This window comes from Ambystoma mexicanum, chromosome 6p (genome assembly GCF_040938575.1).
Source record: "Ambystoma mexicanum isolate Mex_15411 chromosome 6p, UKY_AmexF1_1, whole genome shotgun sequence".
NCBI classification, from domain to species: domain Eukaryota; kingdom Metazoa; phylum Chordata; class Amphibia; order Caudata; family Ambystomatidae; genus Ambystoma; species Ambystoma mexicanum.
Genome location: NC_090935.1, coordinates 38,015,062 through 38,034,952, shown reverse-complemented (window position 1 = coordinate 38,034,952; position 19,891 = coordinate 38,015,062). Strand labels below are relative to the sequence as shown.

Genomic DNA, 19,891 nt, shown 5'->3' with positions numbered 1-19,891 from the left:
ATTACTGACCATCACACACACCTGACTTCCATTAAGCTTCACCACACGAATAAAAGGCAGAGCACCCTCTGGGCGAGGCAAGACACATGAGGAAACAGCAGTTCCTAGGTGGCAGTTTAACGAGAGAAGGAAGACGGCAAGACAGAAGGGTGCCGCAAGGAGGGACAAGCAGGTTTTTCGACAAGGAACCGCTACTTTCCTGAAACCTCGAGAATAGAAAGCATAAGACAAGGAAACCAGGCTGAAGAATCCTGCATTGTGTGTCGGATGTAACCAGGGCCCTCCCGCGCCCGTGGCTCCAAGAACAAAGCAGCGTTGGTGAAATCCGCACAGCCTGTGTGTTGGGGAGACTGATTCAAGACCAGTCTGTGTTCACTTCACCCCAAAAACCCAGAATATCCTGTCCACCCTTACGTCCCCTCTCCCTCTTCTCCCCACTCCTTCTGTCAACTCTGTCACTCCTACAGCCACCTTTCACCCTCTTTCTCGCCATTTCCTCTTTTCTCCCCTGACAAGGTCTCTAGACAAGTCCAATCTATGAAAGTCTTGTTAAAACAGGTTCTTCCCTGTTCTTACAAAACCATCAAGGACCACATTGACACTTTAGCTCCTGCCCTGGCTGATTTCTGCAACCTCTCCTTTTCCTCTGGAGCCTTCCCCTCCCCTCTGAAGCACTCGCTTGTGCACCTTCTTGTCAAGAAACCCACAGCTGACCGTTCTTGCCCGGCTAACTATTGCCCAATCTCCATCACTCCTTTTCTGGACAAACTCCTATAGCAATTGGCCATCTCGCAGCTTAACCTTCACTCTGATTCTGCTGGATGTCTCCACGACCATTAGTTGGATTTAGAGCTGCCAGAAGCACAGAAACTGCTCCCCTGCACATCAGTGAAGATCTATTCTCCAACCTTGATTCTAACATCCCCTCTGTCCTCATCCTACTCAATCCCTCTTCTGCCTTTGACACGGTCAACCATGCCATCCTGCTCAACCGTTTCCGTGACAACCTGGGTATCACTGATCAGGCTCTGTCCTGGCTGACTTCTTTCCTCTCTGATCGGCCCTCCCAGATCCATCTTGGGTCCTTCCTATCATCTCTCTTCCTCTCTACCTGTGGTGTTCCCCTGGGGTCTAACCTCTCACCCTGGCTTTTCAACCAATACCTGGCAACTCTCACCCACTGCATTGCCATTTTCTGCTCCAATTTCCAGTGCTATGCCGATGGCACTTGACTCATTTACAGGCTTCCCTCAGCCACCTCCTCTCCTTCTCTCATCTTTGATTGCTTAGCTGCCACTCAGGATTGGTGTGCCGCCAACAATCTCTGCCTAAAGGCAGCAAAATAAAGATTCTCCTCATCGGCACACCTCCACCCTCCTTTCCTATCACTCTCTAGCCTGCCTTCCTTGGCCCTCCTCCTACCCCCACCTGCGAGGCTAAGAACCTCGGGGTCATCTTTGACTCCGCGCTTTCCTTCTCTGCCCACATCTCTGATGTCTCTAAAAAGTCAAACATCCTACTGCACCTCCTCAGAGGTGTTCTGTCTTTCCTCTGTTTCACCCAGAAGCTCACTGTCTCTCGAGCCCTGGTTCTCTCTAGGTTGGATTATTGCAACAGCCTCTTTTGAAAACTACCTGCTTCTACTGTCCGCCCTTTTGTATCCAGAACAGGACTGTGAGACTTGTCCTTCGCCTCAAGCCCTGGGATCGTATCTCTCCAGCCCTGAAATCTCTCCACTGGCTGCAAGGATTAAATTCAAGACCCTTTGCATTGTCCACATGGCTTTCTGGGGCCTGGGGCCAAAATACCTTCAGCTGTCCCTCCGTGAATACCTTCACTCCCGAGCTCTTTGCTCCTCCACCTCAAACTTGATTAGGGTCAGTCGTTTTTCTAAGAAACAAGCTGGGGCTAGATCTGTCTTCAGCTGGGGCCCACCTCTGGAACAGCCTCCCTGCCACTCAGAAACTTGAGGAGAACCATCTCCGGTTCTGGAAGCACCTCAAGACCTTCCTCTATGCTTCTGCCTTTGCTCCTCCTCTCCTGATCTGTCTCAGCAACGTGCATCTGGTCACCCGCTGACTTTTGGGCCCAGGTACCTGCCCACCCTGCCACCCACCTGCAGTGCCTTGTGGCAATCCCTTGCACTGGGGTCTGTTTCTGTAACCGTGCATCCCCCCCTTTTCTGCACTTATCAAACACACCCTGTCTGTTGCCTTAAACCTTGCACTTGCCATTTGCTGGCTGCACTATTTTTTTTTATGTTTTTTATTTATTTATTCCTTTTCTCAGCACTTACCACTTCTCCCCCTCTCCGATGCACTTTCCCCCTTCCTCTCCCCTGCACTTGCACGTTTTCAATGTCACTGGCCCTAGTAACATTGTTGTTTTGTTTTCTCCCTTATTCCACTAACTTGCCTCGTTGCACTCTGAAACACTTGTGTACGAATGCGATACAAATGAAGTATCAATCAATGTGTTGAAGCCAAGGTTGCAAGCAGCAACATTGTATAGCGAGGGCTGGAATGAACGTTGTTTGAAATGCATGTGATAACAGACACAAGTAAAGTTGAACTACTGATGAGTGATTGAAATTTGAAACCAAGATCGATAACTTTTGACAGAGTAGTCTGGCACAGCGTGTGTGCTCAATCAAAGGTCTCCGTAAGGTATCCAGCTGAGAGGTGGCAAAGGTGAAAGAATTGTGAATCGAAGTGGACCTGCGACGAGTTCCAGGGTGAACAGAAAATCACCCGAGAATTTGTGCATGTGAAATTCTAAGAAGAAAGGAACTTTCATGTTTGTCGGGTTGCATCAGGCCCTCTGAATTAAGAGACTTTTGAATGGCAAAGAGACTTTGGCACAGAAGGCCATGATGTTGAAGTTTTGAACTGGACTCTCGTGCTAGAGACAGCAACTGTGCTAAGCTCGAGCTTGCCACCTTGTCCCGTGCTGAAAATGTGGGGAAGGGAAGCCAACGTCTTGCATATCCTCAGATCATTTCTTGAACACTTTTCTTCTGCATAACATTGTTTCCCACACTATTTGTATTTCAAAATGAGGATTGGCAATAGGTTTATTAATATAGACCTTTTTTTTTTTTTTTTTTTTTAACAGACTCCACTAGGACTACCTTTTATATTTTTTGATGTCCGTAGCTTTCTCCCGTCTTTAAATTTAGGATTAGATAGGCATTTTTCAAACCCAACCGAAGTTCAATAAACCCCTTTAAACTGTGATCTCTTGTGTCTGTCTCACTGTTTGATACCATGCCTTCCTTGCAGAAGGTACCCACTCGAGAGTCGCAGCTACATTTGTACAAGCTTTTTACACATAGGACCAAGCTCACTTCAGACGAACATGTAATCTAAAGTGGACTGAGCAACCAAACTGAACCAAGTACACTTATGGGGCATATCTTCTGTTAAGATCTCCCAAAATTATTACACAAAGACCTGTTTCCAGGTCATATTTCCCAAGGGTATCCAAAATAAATTCCAAAAAGTCCTACACATTGGTGTACAAGGGATTGTGGTAAACATTCAAGATGATGCATGCCCTATGCGCACACCGATTAGCATTGCACCACTCTACTTTTACACCCAAGACATGACTTCTGCGTAGGTCCAGATTTGTCATGAGAATATCACTAGTTAAGAGTACCGCACATAGCAGCCCCCATAAGTCCGCCCTCTCAGACCCCTACATGCCGGCTCTCAGCAGATCTCAAACCCATCCAACAGTGGAATATCGGTCAACCATGTCTCTTTTAGACATATTAAATCAGACTTTGACCACTGATCATAATTAGAAGCAAGATGCTGAAAGCCATGCATATTCACGATGCCACATTTGTTAGTTGATTTCACTTATTAGCTTGTCTTACATTCCCTTGTTCGTGTAGTGATTTAAGGATAAATGCCCAATCATAGGACACTGTTCGATTGTGCAGTGGTCCTGTTACCCCATCCTGGCCTCCAGACATTACTGATTTTACAATAACTAAGGGGTCACGTGGAATAGTCAAATGTTTGCTTGTCAGAGAGACTATTGTAGACCTGGAAGCCGGGAAGGCGGAGAGTCTTTGATTGAATAGCCTACCTGTTTCAGGCTCAAACATCACTGTAGACTATGTTCTTTAGCAGCTCAGATTAAAATCCTAGTCTCACCATATATACTCTTGTATGGTCAATACATTCAACTTGAGCTAGATCCTTAGATGTTAGACATTTTAGCCTGAGCAATTCCCCAAACAAAGTAAACATGTATTGCCTTTTTAGAGAAAGGCACCTCTTACAGCAAACCCACGTTCCAAATGGGCATAGGCCAAAGCATTCCCCACTGCCCTCAACAGGTTGGACGCCGGGCCTTGGTGTCTCGAAAGACATGTTGCCAATCCTTCGAAGTTTCAATTGATTCTTCATATTAATATCTTGTTGCAGAGGCACCTTCGTGGCATCTTTAGCTGGTGGACATGGGTGGCCCATTAATTTCTTCCTCCTTTGCTCCAATGAGAGAAAACATTGTCTTGTGTGCAGGATTGTTGGGCGACTGGCACTTGATGACAAAGGTGATGAACTTCTAGGCAGACGCCTTCGCGTTACTACTCTCGGAACATTAGCAAGCTTGGATGCCCGGTGGTCCTCATGGGCATCTCCTATTAAAACCTTGTGGTGCTTTAATGGGCGATCCATATCCTCCTCTTCTCCATTAGAATGAGTGGAGCAAAGACTAGAATTCATAGGACTCTTTTAGCCTGCCTCTGGAAGAGGTTTTAAAAAAATGTAATTAATCAATATCCAACATTTATACTTGTATTTATACTCTTGGGTGCAGGTAGCTTCCCTATTAGCAACACCTGTGTCTGTGCTGAAGGGAGAGTCTTCTCTTTTCTGCCTTTAGGCTTTACTTTTTCAATCTTGGCATTTAAAATGGCCATTGCCAAGTCCCCATCTTCATTGTCCTCCTTTGGAGAGTCTACTATGGAATTTAATGAGCGACAGAATTTCTGCGAGCCTTTGCCTCCTTGTTTTGCAACGTTTTTGACATTCTTCGATTTCTGTTTCTTCCTCTGTTGTTGTGTTCTAGGGTAAAACACTGAATGCAACTTCACTTCAGCAATACCAATCTCAGGAACAGCAGGGATCATTAAACCTGTAGCACACTGGTCAACCAATATCCCATATGGTTCTTGGAGCTGGATGGTGCGAGAGTTATATTTGATTACGTCCAAAGGACTGATTGGGTAGATAGTCTAAAACCTGCTCTGGCATCCTCTATCAATAACCGCCACCGTAACTTTACTTGGGTGACTTCAACAAGGACCCGTAGGCCCAGATAAGTATTCACTGTCCTGCTTGTTTAATAATCTGCCACTTGCCATAATGTATTCCTTTACAACATTCATTTTGGGGTATAGATCCCAGATCGAATTTCCCTTAGTTCACACTGAACTAGGTCATGACCTTTGTGCCTAGAAATGAAAATCCTTGATAGTACTGGAAAAAAGAAAGCATCTATAAATATGTTCCCCTCGTATTGGATCAGGCTGGTTTTGTACAAAGTTCCCATGTGCTTCTCCAAAGGACTCCCCCAGGCGGTGGTGGGCGGGTGAGGACTCCACTCTAGGTGATGGGGTCCATTCTCTGCAGTAATTTTTTTAATGGAATTGGTGATGACTGCTCAGATATTTTAGGTGACTTCCTCCCTCCTGCCCCATACTGAGCTACGGGATACACATGAGCCCGAGGACAGGCAAACCCGCTTAGCAAGCTTCTCTGACACAACAGGTGCCAGAATCCAGAAATCCGAAATCTTGTCAGTATTATGGCAAGTTAGTAGATCCTCTGCGTCTATATACTCCAGTGAGCATGCAGCACCTGAGACCTCACCGTCCCCTTCGTTGTTGGTATTGAGAGGACCACCCTGGAAAACCATTGACATGCTCTGTACCCCCTGTAAGGGTACAGAGGGCAGTATCTGATTACTCATTGCTCCCTCCAATTCGTGCCGCAACCTGTGCCATAGTTCTGTCATTGGAAAATGCTGGTCGATTCGGAGTATGTTTCTTTGTGTGCACATACTACTCTACATACAGTAGCAAGTTATTGGGCGCTTTAGTATTAGCCATATTACTGGTGTAGGGCATGCAGGGCTCCATCACTTTACTGTGGGCCCACCAACTTTCATTCACATTAAGTGTTAATGCTACCCCCTATTAGTGCTGTTAATAAGTGGCTTTGGGGATAGTTTAGACCAGTACCTCTATGTCCGCAAGTACGGGTATCAGCCATCAAGCGCCGGACCGCAGTTACTTTCACTTATACTTCACTTCTGCAGAACGCACGAGTGTGTCCATTTTCCAGTAGTCCTTGGTTAACTTGTTGCATGTGGGTACTGTGAGAAACCTGAGGCGTTTCTCCCAGGTTATTCCATGGGGTCCTTTGTTCAGGTGGCCTGGGGAGGGCCATCGCTCTTGGATCCCAACCCTGGGAGCAGACGCGCGAGTGAGTATCACTTGGACAGGGGGTCCTTGGCGACAGCGAGAGGAGCCCCCTTGGGCGAGATGCGATATTCCATTTTTTCCAATGCATACCTATCCGATATCTCGGCAGTCTTTATGGGATGTTACCAAAATCCTAATTCCCCCCCGCCCCCCATCACTTTACCTTACGGAAAAGACAGAGAAAACAGGGCAACTCCAAATTACATCTAAAATCCAAAACGAATTTTACCTCTCCACAACACTACAACTCCCATAATCCCATTCCCCCATTGAAATCCACAAGGACTGTGATGAAAAAGATGGGAGTCATGAGGATTACCTATAGGAATCAATGGGCAATGGATTCCTATGGGCAGTCTCGATGTTGTCCCGATAACGAGGTCAGGCAGGGAGGGACAATTATTCACACCTGACTCCAATTAACTCTAGCTGGGAGTATAAAAGCAGCAGCTAGGAACAGCATTGGGAGCGAGTAAGGGATGCTGGAAGGTATCCGAGAGCAGGAGAGCACCCATGTGAGCTGGAGACACCCTGGGAGGCCTGGAGGAGGAGACGAAAACTGCACAAACAATGGCCCTACTGCCAGAGAGGAGATTGCGGTGTGGACGAGGAAACTGTCCCTCCAGAAGGCAACACCAGGGGCAGCTGTGGTTGCTTGGTGGTACAGACAGTTAAACAGTTAAACTCCTCCCCTGGGCCAGGCAGGCGAACCCAGATCTCTGAGGGGCAGAGGGAAAGACCCGGACCACTTACATATATCTCCTTTTGGCTCCTGGAGTTCCCAAAGACTGAGTGCCATTTAGCGGAGCAACGAAGTGGGAGCAAAATCGACCCAATTGCGTTCTGGGACTAGAAGTCCCAAAACCTTGTTTGTGTTAAAAATTATGACTTTTTGAAAAGGAGTCCAAGCCCAGCAGAGGGAGAACCTTGAAGAACTGGAAGAAGGTTCCGAGCCCAACGGAGGGAGTCCCAGTGGTGAAATTACAAGACGCAAGCAAAAACGTCAAGACCAGCTGCAGAGTGCCCGTTTGAAAGGCTCTGGCTGATGCCCCTTTCTTTTGCTTGGAAACTACAAGGAGCAGAAGGCCGTGCGAGAGCTAAAGGAGAGACCAACTGCAGAGGGATACGGCACCACGTGGGTGCTTACTCGAGAGACTCTGGTCCAACCCGTGTTTGTTGAAAACTGCTAACACCAGAAGGCCTTCGGGAAAGCCGCGAAGAAACGGTCAAAGTGGTCATACAGGGGTCTTGCAAAATCCTCTGTACCGTCGAAAGTCTTTGACTGACAGGTGATTGAGAAAGGCATGATTGATGAAGTTGGCAACAGTGAACCCGGTGGAGGGATACTAACGAGAAGGGGCAAAGTCTAAAGCCCCATACTGAACTGTTTCATAAAGGTTGAAAGGACAGAACCCAGCACGCTGACTAAAATGGACGAAGCCTGAAGGCCCTATGAACAGTGTGTAGGAAGAAGGGAACCCTAGTGAGGGTGTCCGCAGTGAAGTGTTTTGAAAAGGTGGCCAGAGAGGCCGACATACAGGGCTGAAGCCGGTGATACTGTTTAAAAGGATATAAAGATTTGTGAAACAAGGAGAACTGCAAGACCAGGGGAAGGGAAGTGTTCTCCTTGTCCATAAGGATCCAAGCCCAGCCAAGGGAGATCCAGGGGTGAAAAGTAATCTCCCGAAGTTCATTGGAAAGGAACTTTGTACTTGTTTTGTTGAATTCAATTCGTAAGGGGTTTACGCCTGGAAGATGGGGACCCATGGGTGAAGCCATCACCCAACGTAAATGTGGAACAGAACTGTTTGTGGAATACAGAAGGGCCTTGAAGGTCCTGATACTGATAGAAACCCATTGTGGTTTTGTGCCTGGAAGAGGGGGAGACGGGGGTGAAGGCATCACCCAACGAACATTTGAGAGGAACTTTTTGTTTTGTTATTTTTGAAACCCATCAGGTCTCTGGAGGCAGGAGACTTTTGTTGAAAGAGACTGACCCAAGCAAGAACCTGATACTTGCCAAGGAACTGTCAACTTGTGCTGGGAAAGCTCAAGCCTGTGCTGTGCACAGGACTACTACCTTACCCTGTGCTCAAAACATGGGGAAGGGAGACCCCTGGCTAATGCCTATCCTGACATATTATTTGAGAACACTTTTTTTTTATTTTTGAAAACGCTATCCCTCACTCTTTCTGTATTTAGTTGTAAGGATTGGCAATAGATATTTCTTAGTATAGGTCCTTTATTTCGAAAAGACGCCAGAAGGACTGCCTTATTTATCAGTTGATCGTCGACACTTGCTCCTATCTTAGATTTAGGTTTAGCTTAGGCGTTTTTTCAACCTGCATATTGTTTTAATAAACACCCTTGAACTGTGATCGCTTGTGTCTGTTGTCTTACTGTTGCCACCATGAGTTCCTTACGGTACTTTGAAGGTATGTATAGCGTGTTGGGACAGTTTGGTTAAGATGGCATGGTGCCCAGCCCAAGTAAGTCTTTTCTCCAGTAGTCCTTTGTCAGCGAGTTACGACTGAGTTTGTAGTGTGCTCACCTGCTTTAGGAGGCAAAGCTTCCATTGGGCAGAATTTATTACTTGGCGGATCAGAAGTTTTGGTGCTGGTCTCATGCTGGTGTTAATTGAATTGCTAGGATTAAGCTGTTTTCTGAAGTTCAGCTGATCGTCTATGTAGAAGCATTTGGGAAGAGAATTTCAGAGTTTGGCTGCCAGTAAGGGAAATGAAACGTGCTGGTTCCAGTTGAAGCTTGGAACCATTACTAAGGCAACCTTGCCAGATCATAGTGTACTTGCTGGTTGGCAGTGGCTGCATTACCTTATGATGTAGGAAGTCTTGGTTTGATCATAGCCATTGAAGAGTTTGGGGGGGGTGGGGGGTATTTGTGTGTGTGACTATATATATATATATATATATATATATATATATATATATATATATATATATATATATATATATATATATATATATATGCAAGCAAGGTATCCAGGATAAACCCCTGATTATATTTATATATATATATATATATATATATATATATATATATATATATATATATATATATATATATATATATATATATATATATGCACACCCCTCACTGTGAATCCCTTTGCAGTCGCAAGTACGACCCCTGAAACCTTGAGGTAAATATCCCATGCAGCAACGTGGCCCTAAGGCAGGAGGAGGCGAGTCCCCGTAGCTTCGAGGATGTAGGTCAGCCCACTCCTCTTCCTACCCACTGAACCTTACCCCTGTCCTACACCCCCACTGCACGCCTTTACCCTTCTCACCACCTCCACAGCAAGCTTAATAGGGAATATTCTCTACTCATTGATGCAAGGTGAAAAGGAGCCCAGAATGGGCGTGGATACCTGTCTGGGGGGGGGGGGGTGGAGGGGGTAGTGTATCACTGTGTGTGGCTGGTGGGGGACCAAAGGTAATGTGATGAATGGAGCGATGGGAGTGGCCATGCCATCAGGGTCTGCCTGACATTGTCACATAAGGCAAAACCTCATTGGAGAACTGCTTTACAGCACGGAAACCACCACCCCAAGTATCGTGCAGCCTTACAAGAATCCAAAAGCCCCCTCTGCACAAGAATAATATTTTGCCCACTTTGGCTACTCCATCTTTTAGCCAAAACCTTTAAAGCGATGAGAGAGAGTCTGTCTGACCCAGATAGTGGATCAGGCAATGAAACACACACACAGTGCTAGTCTGCTGTGTGGTTTTTCAATGTTTTTTGTATCTGTGGTAATGACTGGGTCTCCTTGTGTCTGACACACACAGATAAATCTGTTCCTATGAACTTTCTCTGAACTATCATTTAAAAGAGCGCAACAGTACTGTCACTTTTTAGACCTGACTTATTCTTAAATCAAACCAATGTTATTTTGCTGGCCTTAAGCTCCTAGATTGGTATGCAGTGATAAAATTGCGGCAAAAATGCTGTGGTTTGCCGCGTTTAAGGTGTACCCCATTACACCATTTAAGTGTTGCAGGGGTGTCCCCCTCTCCCCTTAAATGGTATAATGGGTCCTGGGTAGCGGGGGATGTCCCCGCTCCCCTTAAATAATATAATGGGTCCGGGGTTGCGGGGGTGTCCCCCGCATCCTTGCCATGGATTGCAGTGGCAAAAGCACGGCCTTTTTGCCGAGTTATTTTGTGTTCACTGCTGTTATTGCCGCGATTTTTACACCTTGAACCCCTATATTTAGATATATGTTGACAACCTATATCCCCCCCCCTCGACTTTTGCGACAGTAATAATTAAGGGGAAGGGGTTCACCAACCCCACTCACTTGCATTGCAGTAGCCATCTTCACAGTGGACGCCTCCCACCTCAAAGGCACTCCTTGGCAACTCTCCCATCCCAGACACCCTTCCCTGAATTAGCACATTCCTGAGCCCCAATGTCCATCACTCCTGCACCCACCGCAATTCAATGAGAGCCCCTCATTCTTCTGTCCATCACAGAGCACTGTCCCACCCAGTCCCCCCACTTCTCCTAGAGAGGGTCATTCGAATACAAAAATGTATTCGTACATAGATGCCAACTCTCCCGATTTAGGTGGGATACACCCGATTTCTGAATTAAAAATATTGCTGTTATTAACTTTCTCGCTGCTAAAATAATTACAACCCCAATTCAATCGAATGGGGAAATTCAGTTCCTCCTCATTTGATGACAAAATCTCCCTCCCAGATGCTCCAGAATGTGTGCGAGGAAGTTAGTATAACGCAATGTTCTCACATGTGCATATGTGAAGGTGTGTTCATTGTTCCAGATTCAGGAAATAAAGGTTTCAATATGCTTTAAGAGCGCCTAGTAAGTGTGCTCCCTGTGCTGTCTCTGCCAACTGTTTAGGGGCTGCGGTAGTTCCTGTGAGTACAAACCTCTGGGAGGGAGGTGTGCCCTCGGGAGAACCAGGAAGTGAAGTCAGTGACTTGGGTGTTGGAACTGACTGGCCTGTGGTTTTCTCAATTTAATTGCTCCTGAAATGGAAAACGTTAATAACAACTGTGCAGTGGGGACCCCAGCCGGCCCATAGGACTGGGGGTTTCCCAAACAGCACTTTAAAATGAGTAGCAGCACCCTCGAGATGGATGGGGATGCAGATTAATACTCTCGCATAAAATGATTGACAACTCGATAGTTTGCCAAAGGGAGTCTGTTTAATGACAAGTACAAAAAACGGGGAGTTTATGAATATTGATCTTCCTTCTTCCTTCAACTCCAATTAATTTCAGAAAAAACACATTTATACCGAAGACTCGTCATCACTGACGTGTAATATCTCAAAACTTAGCATGCAACTTGATTGGATCTAGGAAGGTAACTTTAATATAGGTACTACATCTGGATATGGTAACGAAGTGAGGGGATTGGATAAACAATGTCGGGTGGGTCATCTAAGCCCTTCCTTCAAAATGGCTACTGTAGACATCACTAAAAGTACGATTTCTCATTGGTTCTACTAACTATAGGACCCTAGATTACATGGTCCACCATGATTGGGTTGGCATCAACCCCACTCATACTTTTCCACTTGCTTAGCAGCGTGCAGAATAGCCGGCCATGTGCAGGTAGCTCGTCTGCACTCCCAGCCTCCCTCCAATTATTGCAACAATCAATCATCACTTCAGTGGTCATGTGTCAATTATTTCTTTGTATTTTGGCCTCGAGTGTGCTTCTTGGTCTGGGAAAGTTAAGGTGTCTGGGCATGGCAAGAGTCCATGCGTAGGTGGGAAAGTTTCATCCCTTCTGCTTGCTCGGTTATGTGATTTCGACACTGTGAAATCTTTTTATCTTCCATGCAATTTCGTGTATTTGATTTAATTCTGTCAGCCATCTGTGGCTTATCTTGACCTTTCTGAATAGGATACTCTGTTGTTCTTCTCATTAATTGTATCCACTGTGGGTCTATTTCAGCCAATACGACCTTGGCTTCTTGGCATGGTTGCCTTCGTCTGAGTTTCTCTCTGTCTTTTAATTCTCAATTTGCTTGCTGTGAAGCTCTCCTCTTGACATTTAATAACCTTTGGTTGATTCTGCTCTTGTGCATAGTGGAAGTATACTTGTATAAAGTGCTCCTTTTGAGGTAGATGTGTATAGGTGGCGCTTGCCGCAATCTATCTTACTACTAAGCATAAGCAAGCTTCACGATTTTCTGTGCTTCTTGTGATTACTGCGGTATGTACACGTTTAAACTGGCTGACTATCTTCATCATGCTCATGGCATAAGTTTCCGACATTTAACATCAATTATTTCACTTTAGACTCAGGATTTCACTTATCCATGGTGTTTCTTCTCGTTTGTCATCATTCTCGGGTCGTCATATCTTCTATACGTGAGTCAGTTCGGGTTCTTGTGATGTCACCATTCGTCTTCCTTCAGTATCTTCTTAGCTTCTTCTGGTATTGCATTCTGACAATCGTCATTCTGTCTTACTTGTCGGTATGGTTTTGTCACTGGGTACCTCACTGTCCAGGTTTTCTTAGGTGTCGGTAGTTCAATAGGCGCTGTCAGTCTGCGGCTCTCTGCGGCTCTCTGCTGATTTATTTGCTCATCATACGTCACATATTTCGGCGTGAATGTTCCTGGTACTTCAGAATGGGCGGTTGGAGTGTGAATCGTACTTGGTGGCTCCTCTACACAACTGCACAAGCGGCATTGAACATAGAACATAAACAAATGGGATGAAGGATCTTTTCTACAATACAAGCCATATAAAGGAGACCCACCACCCCCTGCGTGTAAGTAATTAAGTTTCAGAAATTCAGTGATGAGACATCACAGCGTCCTCATAAATAACTAGATGGCTAACATTCCATACTTAATGAACAAAGACAGCTGGTTGCCATTCAGTTTGAGGCCTGCGGGCGGGTTAGCGCTTTACAAAAATGAAATAGAATAGTTGGCAGCCATGGGACGCGAAGCTGGTGGATAAGGAGCCCTAGGCTGTTTCCTTTCCACCATCTTGGTGTCCAGGGATGACAGTTTCTGGTGGAATGTTGGCCCTCTGGTTCTTTATTAGAACGCTGTGTGGTACACAGAAATCTTGTTTCGCTTTTTATTAGTCATAGAAAACAGACTGCAGCCTTTCACTTCTTTTTAGTATGTGCTGTTGGACTAGTGACTAATCCACCCTGTACTTGAGGGCTTAGGGACTACAGCACAGTTACATTACCACTGATCTAAGTCAGGGTTTAATGTTTGTGCACATAAGGCCAGCTTTGCTATAATGTAGATATACACTTTGTTAAAAGGCTTTGTAAACTTAATGCATTTTTTTTTATTTAACAGGTGAAGCCAGCAATGAGGGCACACCAGTTGGCCAGAAGAGGAAAAGTGATCTTAGCTCACCTCACCTGCAGCCTGACCAGCGCCTCTCCCGGAGCCAGTCCGATATGTTCCCCCCCAAGTCTCCAGCACTACTGCGGATGGGAGATCCTTACCGTACACTTGGCGTAAACATGGATACCCCAGCACGGTTCAACCCTTTCTCGCAGCGCGAAGACTTGAAAGGAGGCAGGATTAAACTCTTTGATACCCCTAGCAAGTCAGTCATTTCTCTGACATTTGACCTACCGCAGCCCCCCTCCTACCAGATCAGCAGCCCAGTGACACCCGAGCCAATGATGGAAACGCAGTGCGACTTCTCCCAGCAGAGCATCCTTCCACGAAGGTGCCGTTCCCTGCCAGCATCCCCAGAGCTTCCCCGAAAGGCACATGTACTAGTGAATTCTGGATTTACTCCCGGCAATGACTGGAGACCAAGCTTCCCTCCAGGGAGTGGGCATCAGGATGACGATGGTATTAATTCTGAAACGGGCAGCTTCTTAGATTCCAGTTCCCTGGGGACAGCCGAGGAGTCAATGACACCCAAAGGACTCGCAGATGTGGAGCCTATGGACTGCTCCAGCAGCCCTGACAGTGTGGAAGGGAATGTTTTCTTGGAAGGACCATTGCAGCCATTGACCAATGGAACGTTTATCACCACTTCTGCCACAAACCGCTGGCAGCCAGAGGTTGTTCCTCCAAACGGACTGATGTACAACAACAACGTCATTGTCAGCAAACCACACAAATGGAGTGGGTTCCCCTATCCAAGGCCGGGCACCGGTGGGCTGGACTGTAGCTTTTCAGAAATCAGTATCCCCAATTCAGTAGCATTTGAGCGGACAGAGAACTCCAGCACAGTTCCCCTCAACTCCTCCACCTCAGTGTTGGACCAAGACGAGGTCATCACATGCCCAGGGTGCTGTCTGGGAAGCTTCAGCTTCATGTCTGCATGTCATCGGCCCTCCCCCAACCCACCCCGGTACCAAAACCTGAACTGTGAGTCAAAGAGCTTGATTTGCACAGACAAGAGCCTGGACTCCAAAGCCACAAGGACTCTTGCAGCGCCTAGCCTAAAGCTCCCAGAGGCTCAGTCCTAGAAGGAGGCAGCGCACAGACTACCCCATGCTTGAGATTTATTTTGCTTTAATGAAATGGCACAGAAGGAAGTGGCAGCCTTGTTAGAAATTATTCTGGTGTGAGTAGAGTGCTTCCCTGGCCCCTGAGGGCAGAGATGGAGGGAGAAGCAGTTCTGCCCAAGGGGTCTTTATTGAGGCAGAATCCCTATTGGTGCCTATCCTCCCATGAAAAGATAATGCCAGGCTTTCCTTTTCTGCAAAGTATTCATTTGACTCCTTCCTAGGAAAAGCTTGTGAAATACGTTTCTTCTTTAATAGAATCCAGGTCGATCACCGGCCCCCAGATCTGGCACCCCTGGCACACAGTCGTCGTGTAGATGGCATCGTTGTGTGGCGTAAAGGAAGCAATGAAGATCACCGTTGTGACTGCACTGTCACACAATATTGGTGTGGTCCTCAAGGTGCATGCGCCCCTTCCCAAAAGTACCGAAGGAGAATGCATGCAATCGGGAAGAGTGAGGGGGAGAGAGAAGACTCCTAAATATATCTCTTCATATGTTTTCATAGCTCTAATCTGTGTGAATTTCCTTTGCAGCAATTTGTTTTTCTAGTTTGAAAGATTTTATTTTTGTAGCTCATTAGGCGCACTGGAGAATAAAGCAAGCCACAATGTGAAAAACGAAAGGAATTATTTGTCTACACTGAGTGGGGTGTTAAGCACTAAACATGACGCACACAGACCCACAAAGACACCCACAGTTCATCACAAGCCCATGAACAAGCACGCCGCACGAGACCTTAGTGGATCTGGTGACACCAACAGATTCCTATAATCCACCAGGAATCGGCTTCTAGATGAAACCGGGGGAAGACATGCAAGCTGCTCTGGTACACAGCTAAGGAACATCTTCTAGGACAAGGGCTGCAGTAACCTGCAGTAGTTCCAGGTCTTGCTTCAGTTCCCAAATCCCATAAAACCTACACTTCCTAGAAATTAAAGCTAGAATTGATTCTTTGAAGTACTGCAAATTCCACACGAAAGCTTGTTTGCAAGTATTTATTCCGCTCCTCAGAGGCAGGCAGGCTGATGTTACAAAATCATGTTATCTAGTGCCAGGTATGGGCTGCCATGCACCAGGTTCCTCTTGGTCACCTGGAATGGTGTTCTGTTATTGAACCCACCGCAATATTGTCTCACCACAAAGTGATCTTCATCCAACTGGTAAAGTCAGGATTTTCTACAGTTGCACCGACTCTGATCACATGTTCAATTTACGTTGAATTCCTTCCTAACTAGCAGTGGTGGCTTCCACTGACCCAGTGGGGATGCCCCCTTCTGCTTATTGACACTAATGGAGGGGTTGAGAGGCTTGGGGTCTGCATGGGCATGTGCATGTGGCCTCTACACTATCTAAATGTGGAGCAGTGTCTCATCAGACTTGGGGGTGCAGTAGAGGAACAGTTGGGTGCTCTACTCCCAGAAAGGATTGCGTGGAGCCACGAGCCTGACCTGCTGCAGGGAGATGTATTCATGGAGAAGTGTTTGTGGGCACCTGGACTGCTAGGTATGGAACAGTGTATCACCATACCAGACTTTGGGGTGCAGTAAAGGAATGATTGTGTTCTCCCAGGAAGGATTATGTAGTGCCACAAACCTGGTACATGAATGTGTATTCATGGTGAAGTATAAGAGGACCCTTGAGATGTTAGGTGTGGAACAGTGTGTCACAAGGCTAGATTTTGTGTACAGTAGAGGAATAACTGTGTTCTGCAATGATTGTGTGGTGCCACAAACCTGTTCTAGTGCAGGGACAGTGAAGTTCTCTGTAAACACACACATTACAATGGGCACTACTTTCTCACAAGGGAGACCTCTGCACACCTAAACACATGACATGGGCATACATGGAGTATGATTAGTGTTCCTGTAAATACCAGCTATGGAAGTGCTTGGCTGTCTGAGATTGGACTTAGGTTGGATGCGATGATGATGAAAAGTCCCTAGACGACTGAAAGTGTGCTTATGTACGGGAGACACAAGGTTCCTGTGTGTGGAAGTCAATCAGCCACATATTCTATTCTGCCACTTTACATATTGAATGCAGCTTTAGGTTAGGCAGTTCAATTTGGCAAACAGAGTTAATCTGACTTCAGCAAATACTCCAAAGTATGATGCCCGGTTGGGTGTTCCCATTGACGCATAGTCATTTGGAGTAACTGGCTGAGATTGGTGGGTACAAAATGGAGTGGTTTAAGTACCTACAATGCAATATCTTCTGCTTGAACCCATATGTGTCAGTGCTTCTCTCTGGCATGCAATAATGTAGAGTAATTGTCTCTAATGGCCGCATTCATCCCGTTCCCCACATGCCAGTCAAGTGTCTTTCAGTCCTGATACATAGGCATTCATCATGGATGTCCAAAGTATGGAATACTCAGAGTTGTGGGGGTAACGTAAAAATGGGCACTTCAGTAATCTTATAAAAATGTTATATAAATGGTAAGCTCATTAGAACAATTGTCCCAAAAGCGCAACATGAAACTCTTTTGACACACTCTGGAAAAGATCTGAATGTATAACAGCAGCTCTCGGGAGGACATGCACTAGAAACTTGAGTTGCTGCTGCAGTAGAATCCCTGGCCACATCAGGTTTGGGTCAGACAGCGACACAGAGCTTTCGTTTCGAATTGTTCTTGCCGATTCACTTTTCGGACTGATCAACTTACCCACTTTTTAATTTTTTTAAATGTATTGGTTTACTTTTTATTTTAAATGTAGAAAATCCAGGTCCCGTCTAAAGTGAACGTAACATGTGCCCTTGAAAATGGATGAATGTTTAATTTGAGCTTTTGTCTTTAGTTGTATAATGAAAACCCACACCTTGGAAATAATGTTAATACTAAGGTAATTTAGGCTAGCACAGCTGAATATTATACACATGAACATACAGCAAGATTGTCATCTTCTGGGCTCTAGAAGGATGACCATGGCAAAGTGAAATGCTTACGCTAAGAAACTGCTTGATAAATGCACCACAATACATTATTACCAGTGTGAAATAGGAGCGCTTCCTGTTGGAAGAGTGGAAACCAATCTTGTTTGAGGCCGGTCATGGTTAACATAAGAAGCACACCAGAACATTAAGGTTTTGTCCCCAACCCTCCCCCTTCCAATATGGCTTCTATTTTTTCTGTACTTCTCAAAGTTGTAAATAAAATTTCTTTTAAAAAAGAACATGTAAAAACGTATACAATGCACTGGTGAAAGCAAACATTTTTTTAAAAAATGATACAAGAAGAAGAATATTGCTAGTAATATATAAAGCTTATTTAAGATATTTCAATAAAAATGAATGTACGTACCATGACGTGTCCTTCTTGTTTCATGTAGAGCAATGCTTATCTCATTTATATTCTGGGTGTTTAATTATGAAGGATTAACACGTCTTCCCTGAGTTCAATCCTACCTTTGCTCCAGCCAGCCTGAGCTGGGGCTGGCGGGCTGTTACCTGCCTGTTCTAAAAGGAGGGGTTGATTGCTATATTCTGGACGGGGGAATTCCAGTAGCAAGGGGACATATTGGAGAGCATTCCAGCATCGAGACATGGCCACCGAGAAAGCCTGCCACGCGATCTGGGCTTGAGCAATGTTTGAATGTGGAGCAGCTCCCTTCTTGGCAAAGCCCGGGCCTCATCAAGAAGTTGCAAGATAGCTTGGATTGTCCAGTCCCAATGATTTCTAAATCTGACAACTTCAAAAGAATTAAGAGGTACCCAACGAAAAGTGGCCATTACTGAGATGGTGTTGTCTAACCAGCCGGGTATCGGGTGAACAAGCTAACCTCAGTCTGTGTGAATGTACGAGGGCCTGAACTGTTGCAAGAAATACATGGCTGGGTAAAAGCATTTTCTATGTCTGCAGGTATTGGTGTATTAGGTATTGAGCCAACTGGGTCTTTTTCCACTTGTGATACTTTAGGAAGAGTTTGGAGTATGATACCTGAACATCTAGTAGAGATCACAGCAGAAGGGGTAAAGCCCCTGGGACAAAGGAGTGGAAGCCTTATCAGAACCAAACACAAGAAACAATCCTTGCCGAGTTGAATGTCTGCATAGTTTTGGCAAGACAGGCCGCCACCAGGAGTTCCTTCCGAGGATTATGTCCTCAGCTGAAGATGCTTGCAAGGAAGGCATGGTATCAAAGTAAGACAGGCACAAGTGACCACAGTTCGAGGGTGTTTATTAAACTTTATCAAGGGTGTGATAAAAGCCTATATAAATCTAAAGATGGGAGCAAGCTACGACCATCAACTAATAACGCAGTACTAGTGGAGTCTCATCAAAATAAAAAGGGCTATACCAAGAAAAAAATATTGCCAATCCTTCCCCCTAATTTACAAATAGTGTGGGAAACGTTCATGAAAAAGAAGTGTTCACAAAATTATAGGTCAGCATGTTCACGCCATTGGCCTCCCTTCCCCACATTTTCAGCACGGGACAAGGCAGTTCACTTGAGCATAGCACACTCTTGGGCTTTTTCGGCACGAGGACACAGTTCAATTACAAGCATCAGGGCCTTCTATGCCCAAGTCTCTTCATTTATCAAAAGTCTCTTGATTCAGAGGGACTGGTGTATCAAACAAAACAAAAGTTCCTTTACAAATCTTCAAGTCGGGCAATTCACTCTTCACCCTGGATCCCCCTCAGCCGGGATCAGATACCTTTTCTACCACAATCTTTAGTTTAGATCACCCTCAGCCAAGCTCAGATCCCTTTCACATGATTAGTCTCCCTCAGCCAGGCTCGGATCAATTGCAGTTCGTATAAGCTATCGAAGACTTTCGAATGTGCGCAGGGTTTGGCTTGACCCGTTGCAAGACCACTTCGATTCCACAGTTCACAATTTTACACTCTCGGTTGGATACCTAACGGAGACCTTTGAATGAGCACC

General features: G+C 45.6%; 1 protein-coding gene across 1 annotated transcript in view; it reads left to right on the top strand.

Moving 5' to 3' along the window:
- Positions 1 to 18,304, top strand: part of LOC138511178 (dual specificity testis-specific protein kinase 1-like) — a 546,159-nt gene extending 527,855 nt beyond the window's left edge. The window contains exon 10 of the mRNA XM_069626684.1: positions 13,827 to 18,304. Within this exon, the coding sequence (XP_069482785.1) occupies positions 13,827 to 14,962 (1,136 nt within the window). The 3' untranslated portion in view covers positions 14,963 to 18,304. The remainder of the gene's footprint in view (positions 1 to 13,826) is intronic.
- The last annotated feature ends 1,587 nt before the right edge of the window (positions 18,305 to 19,891 follow it).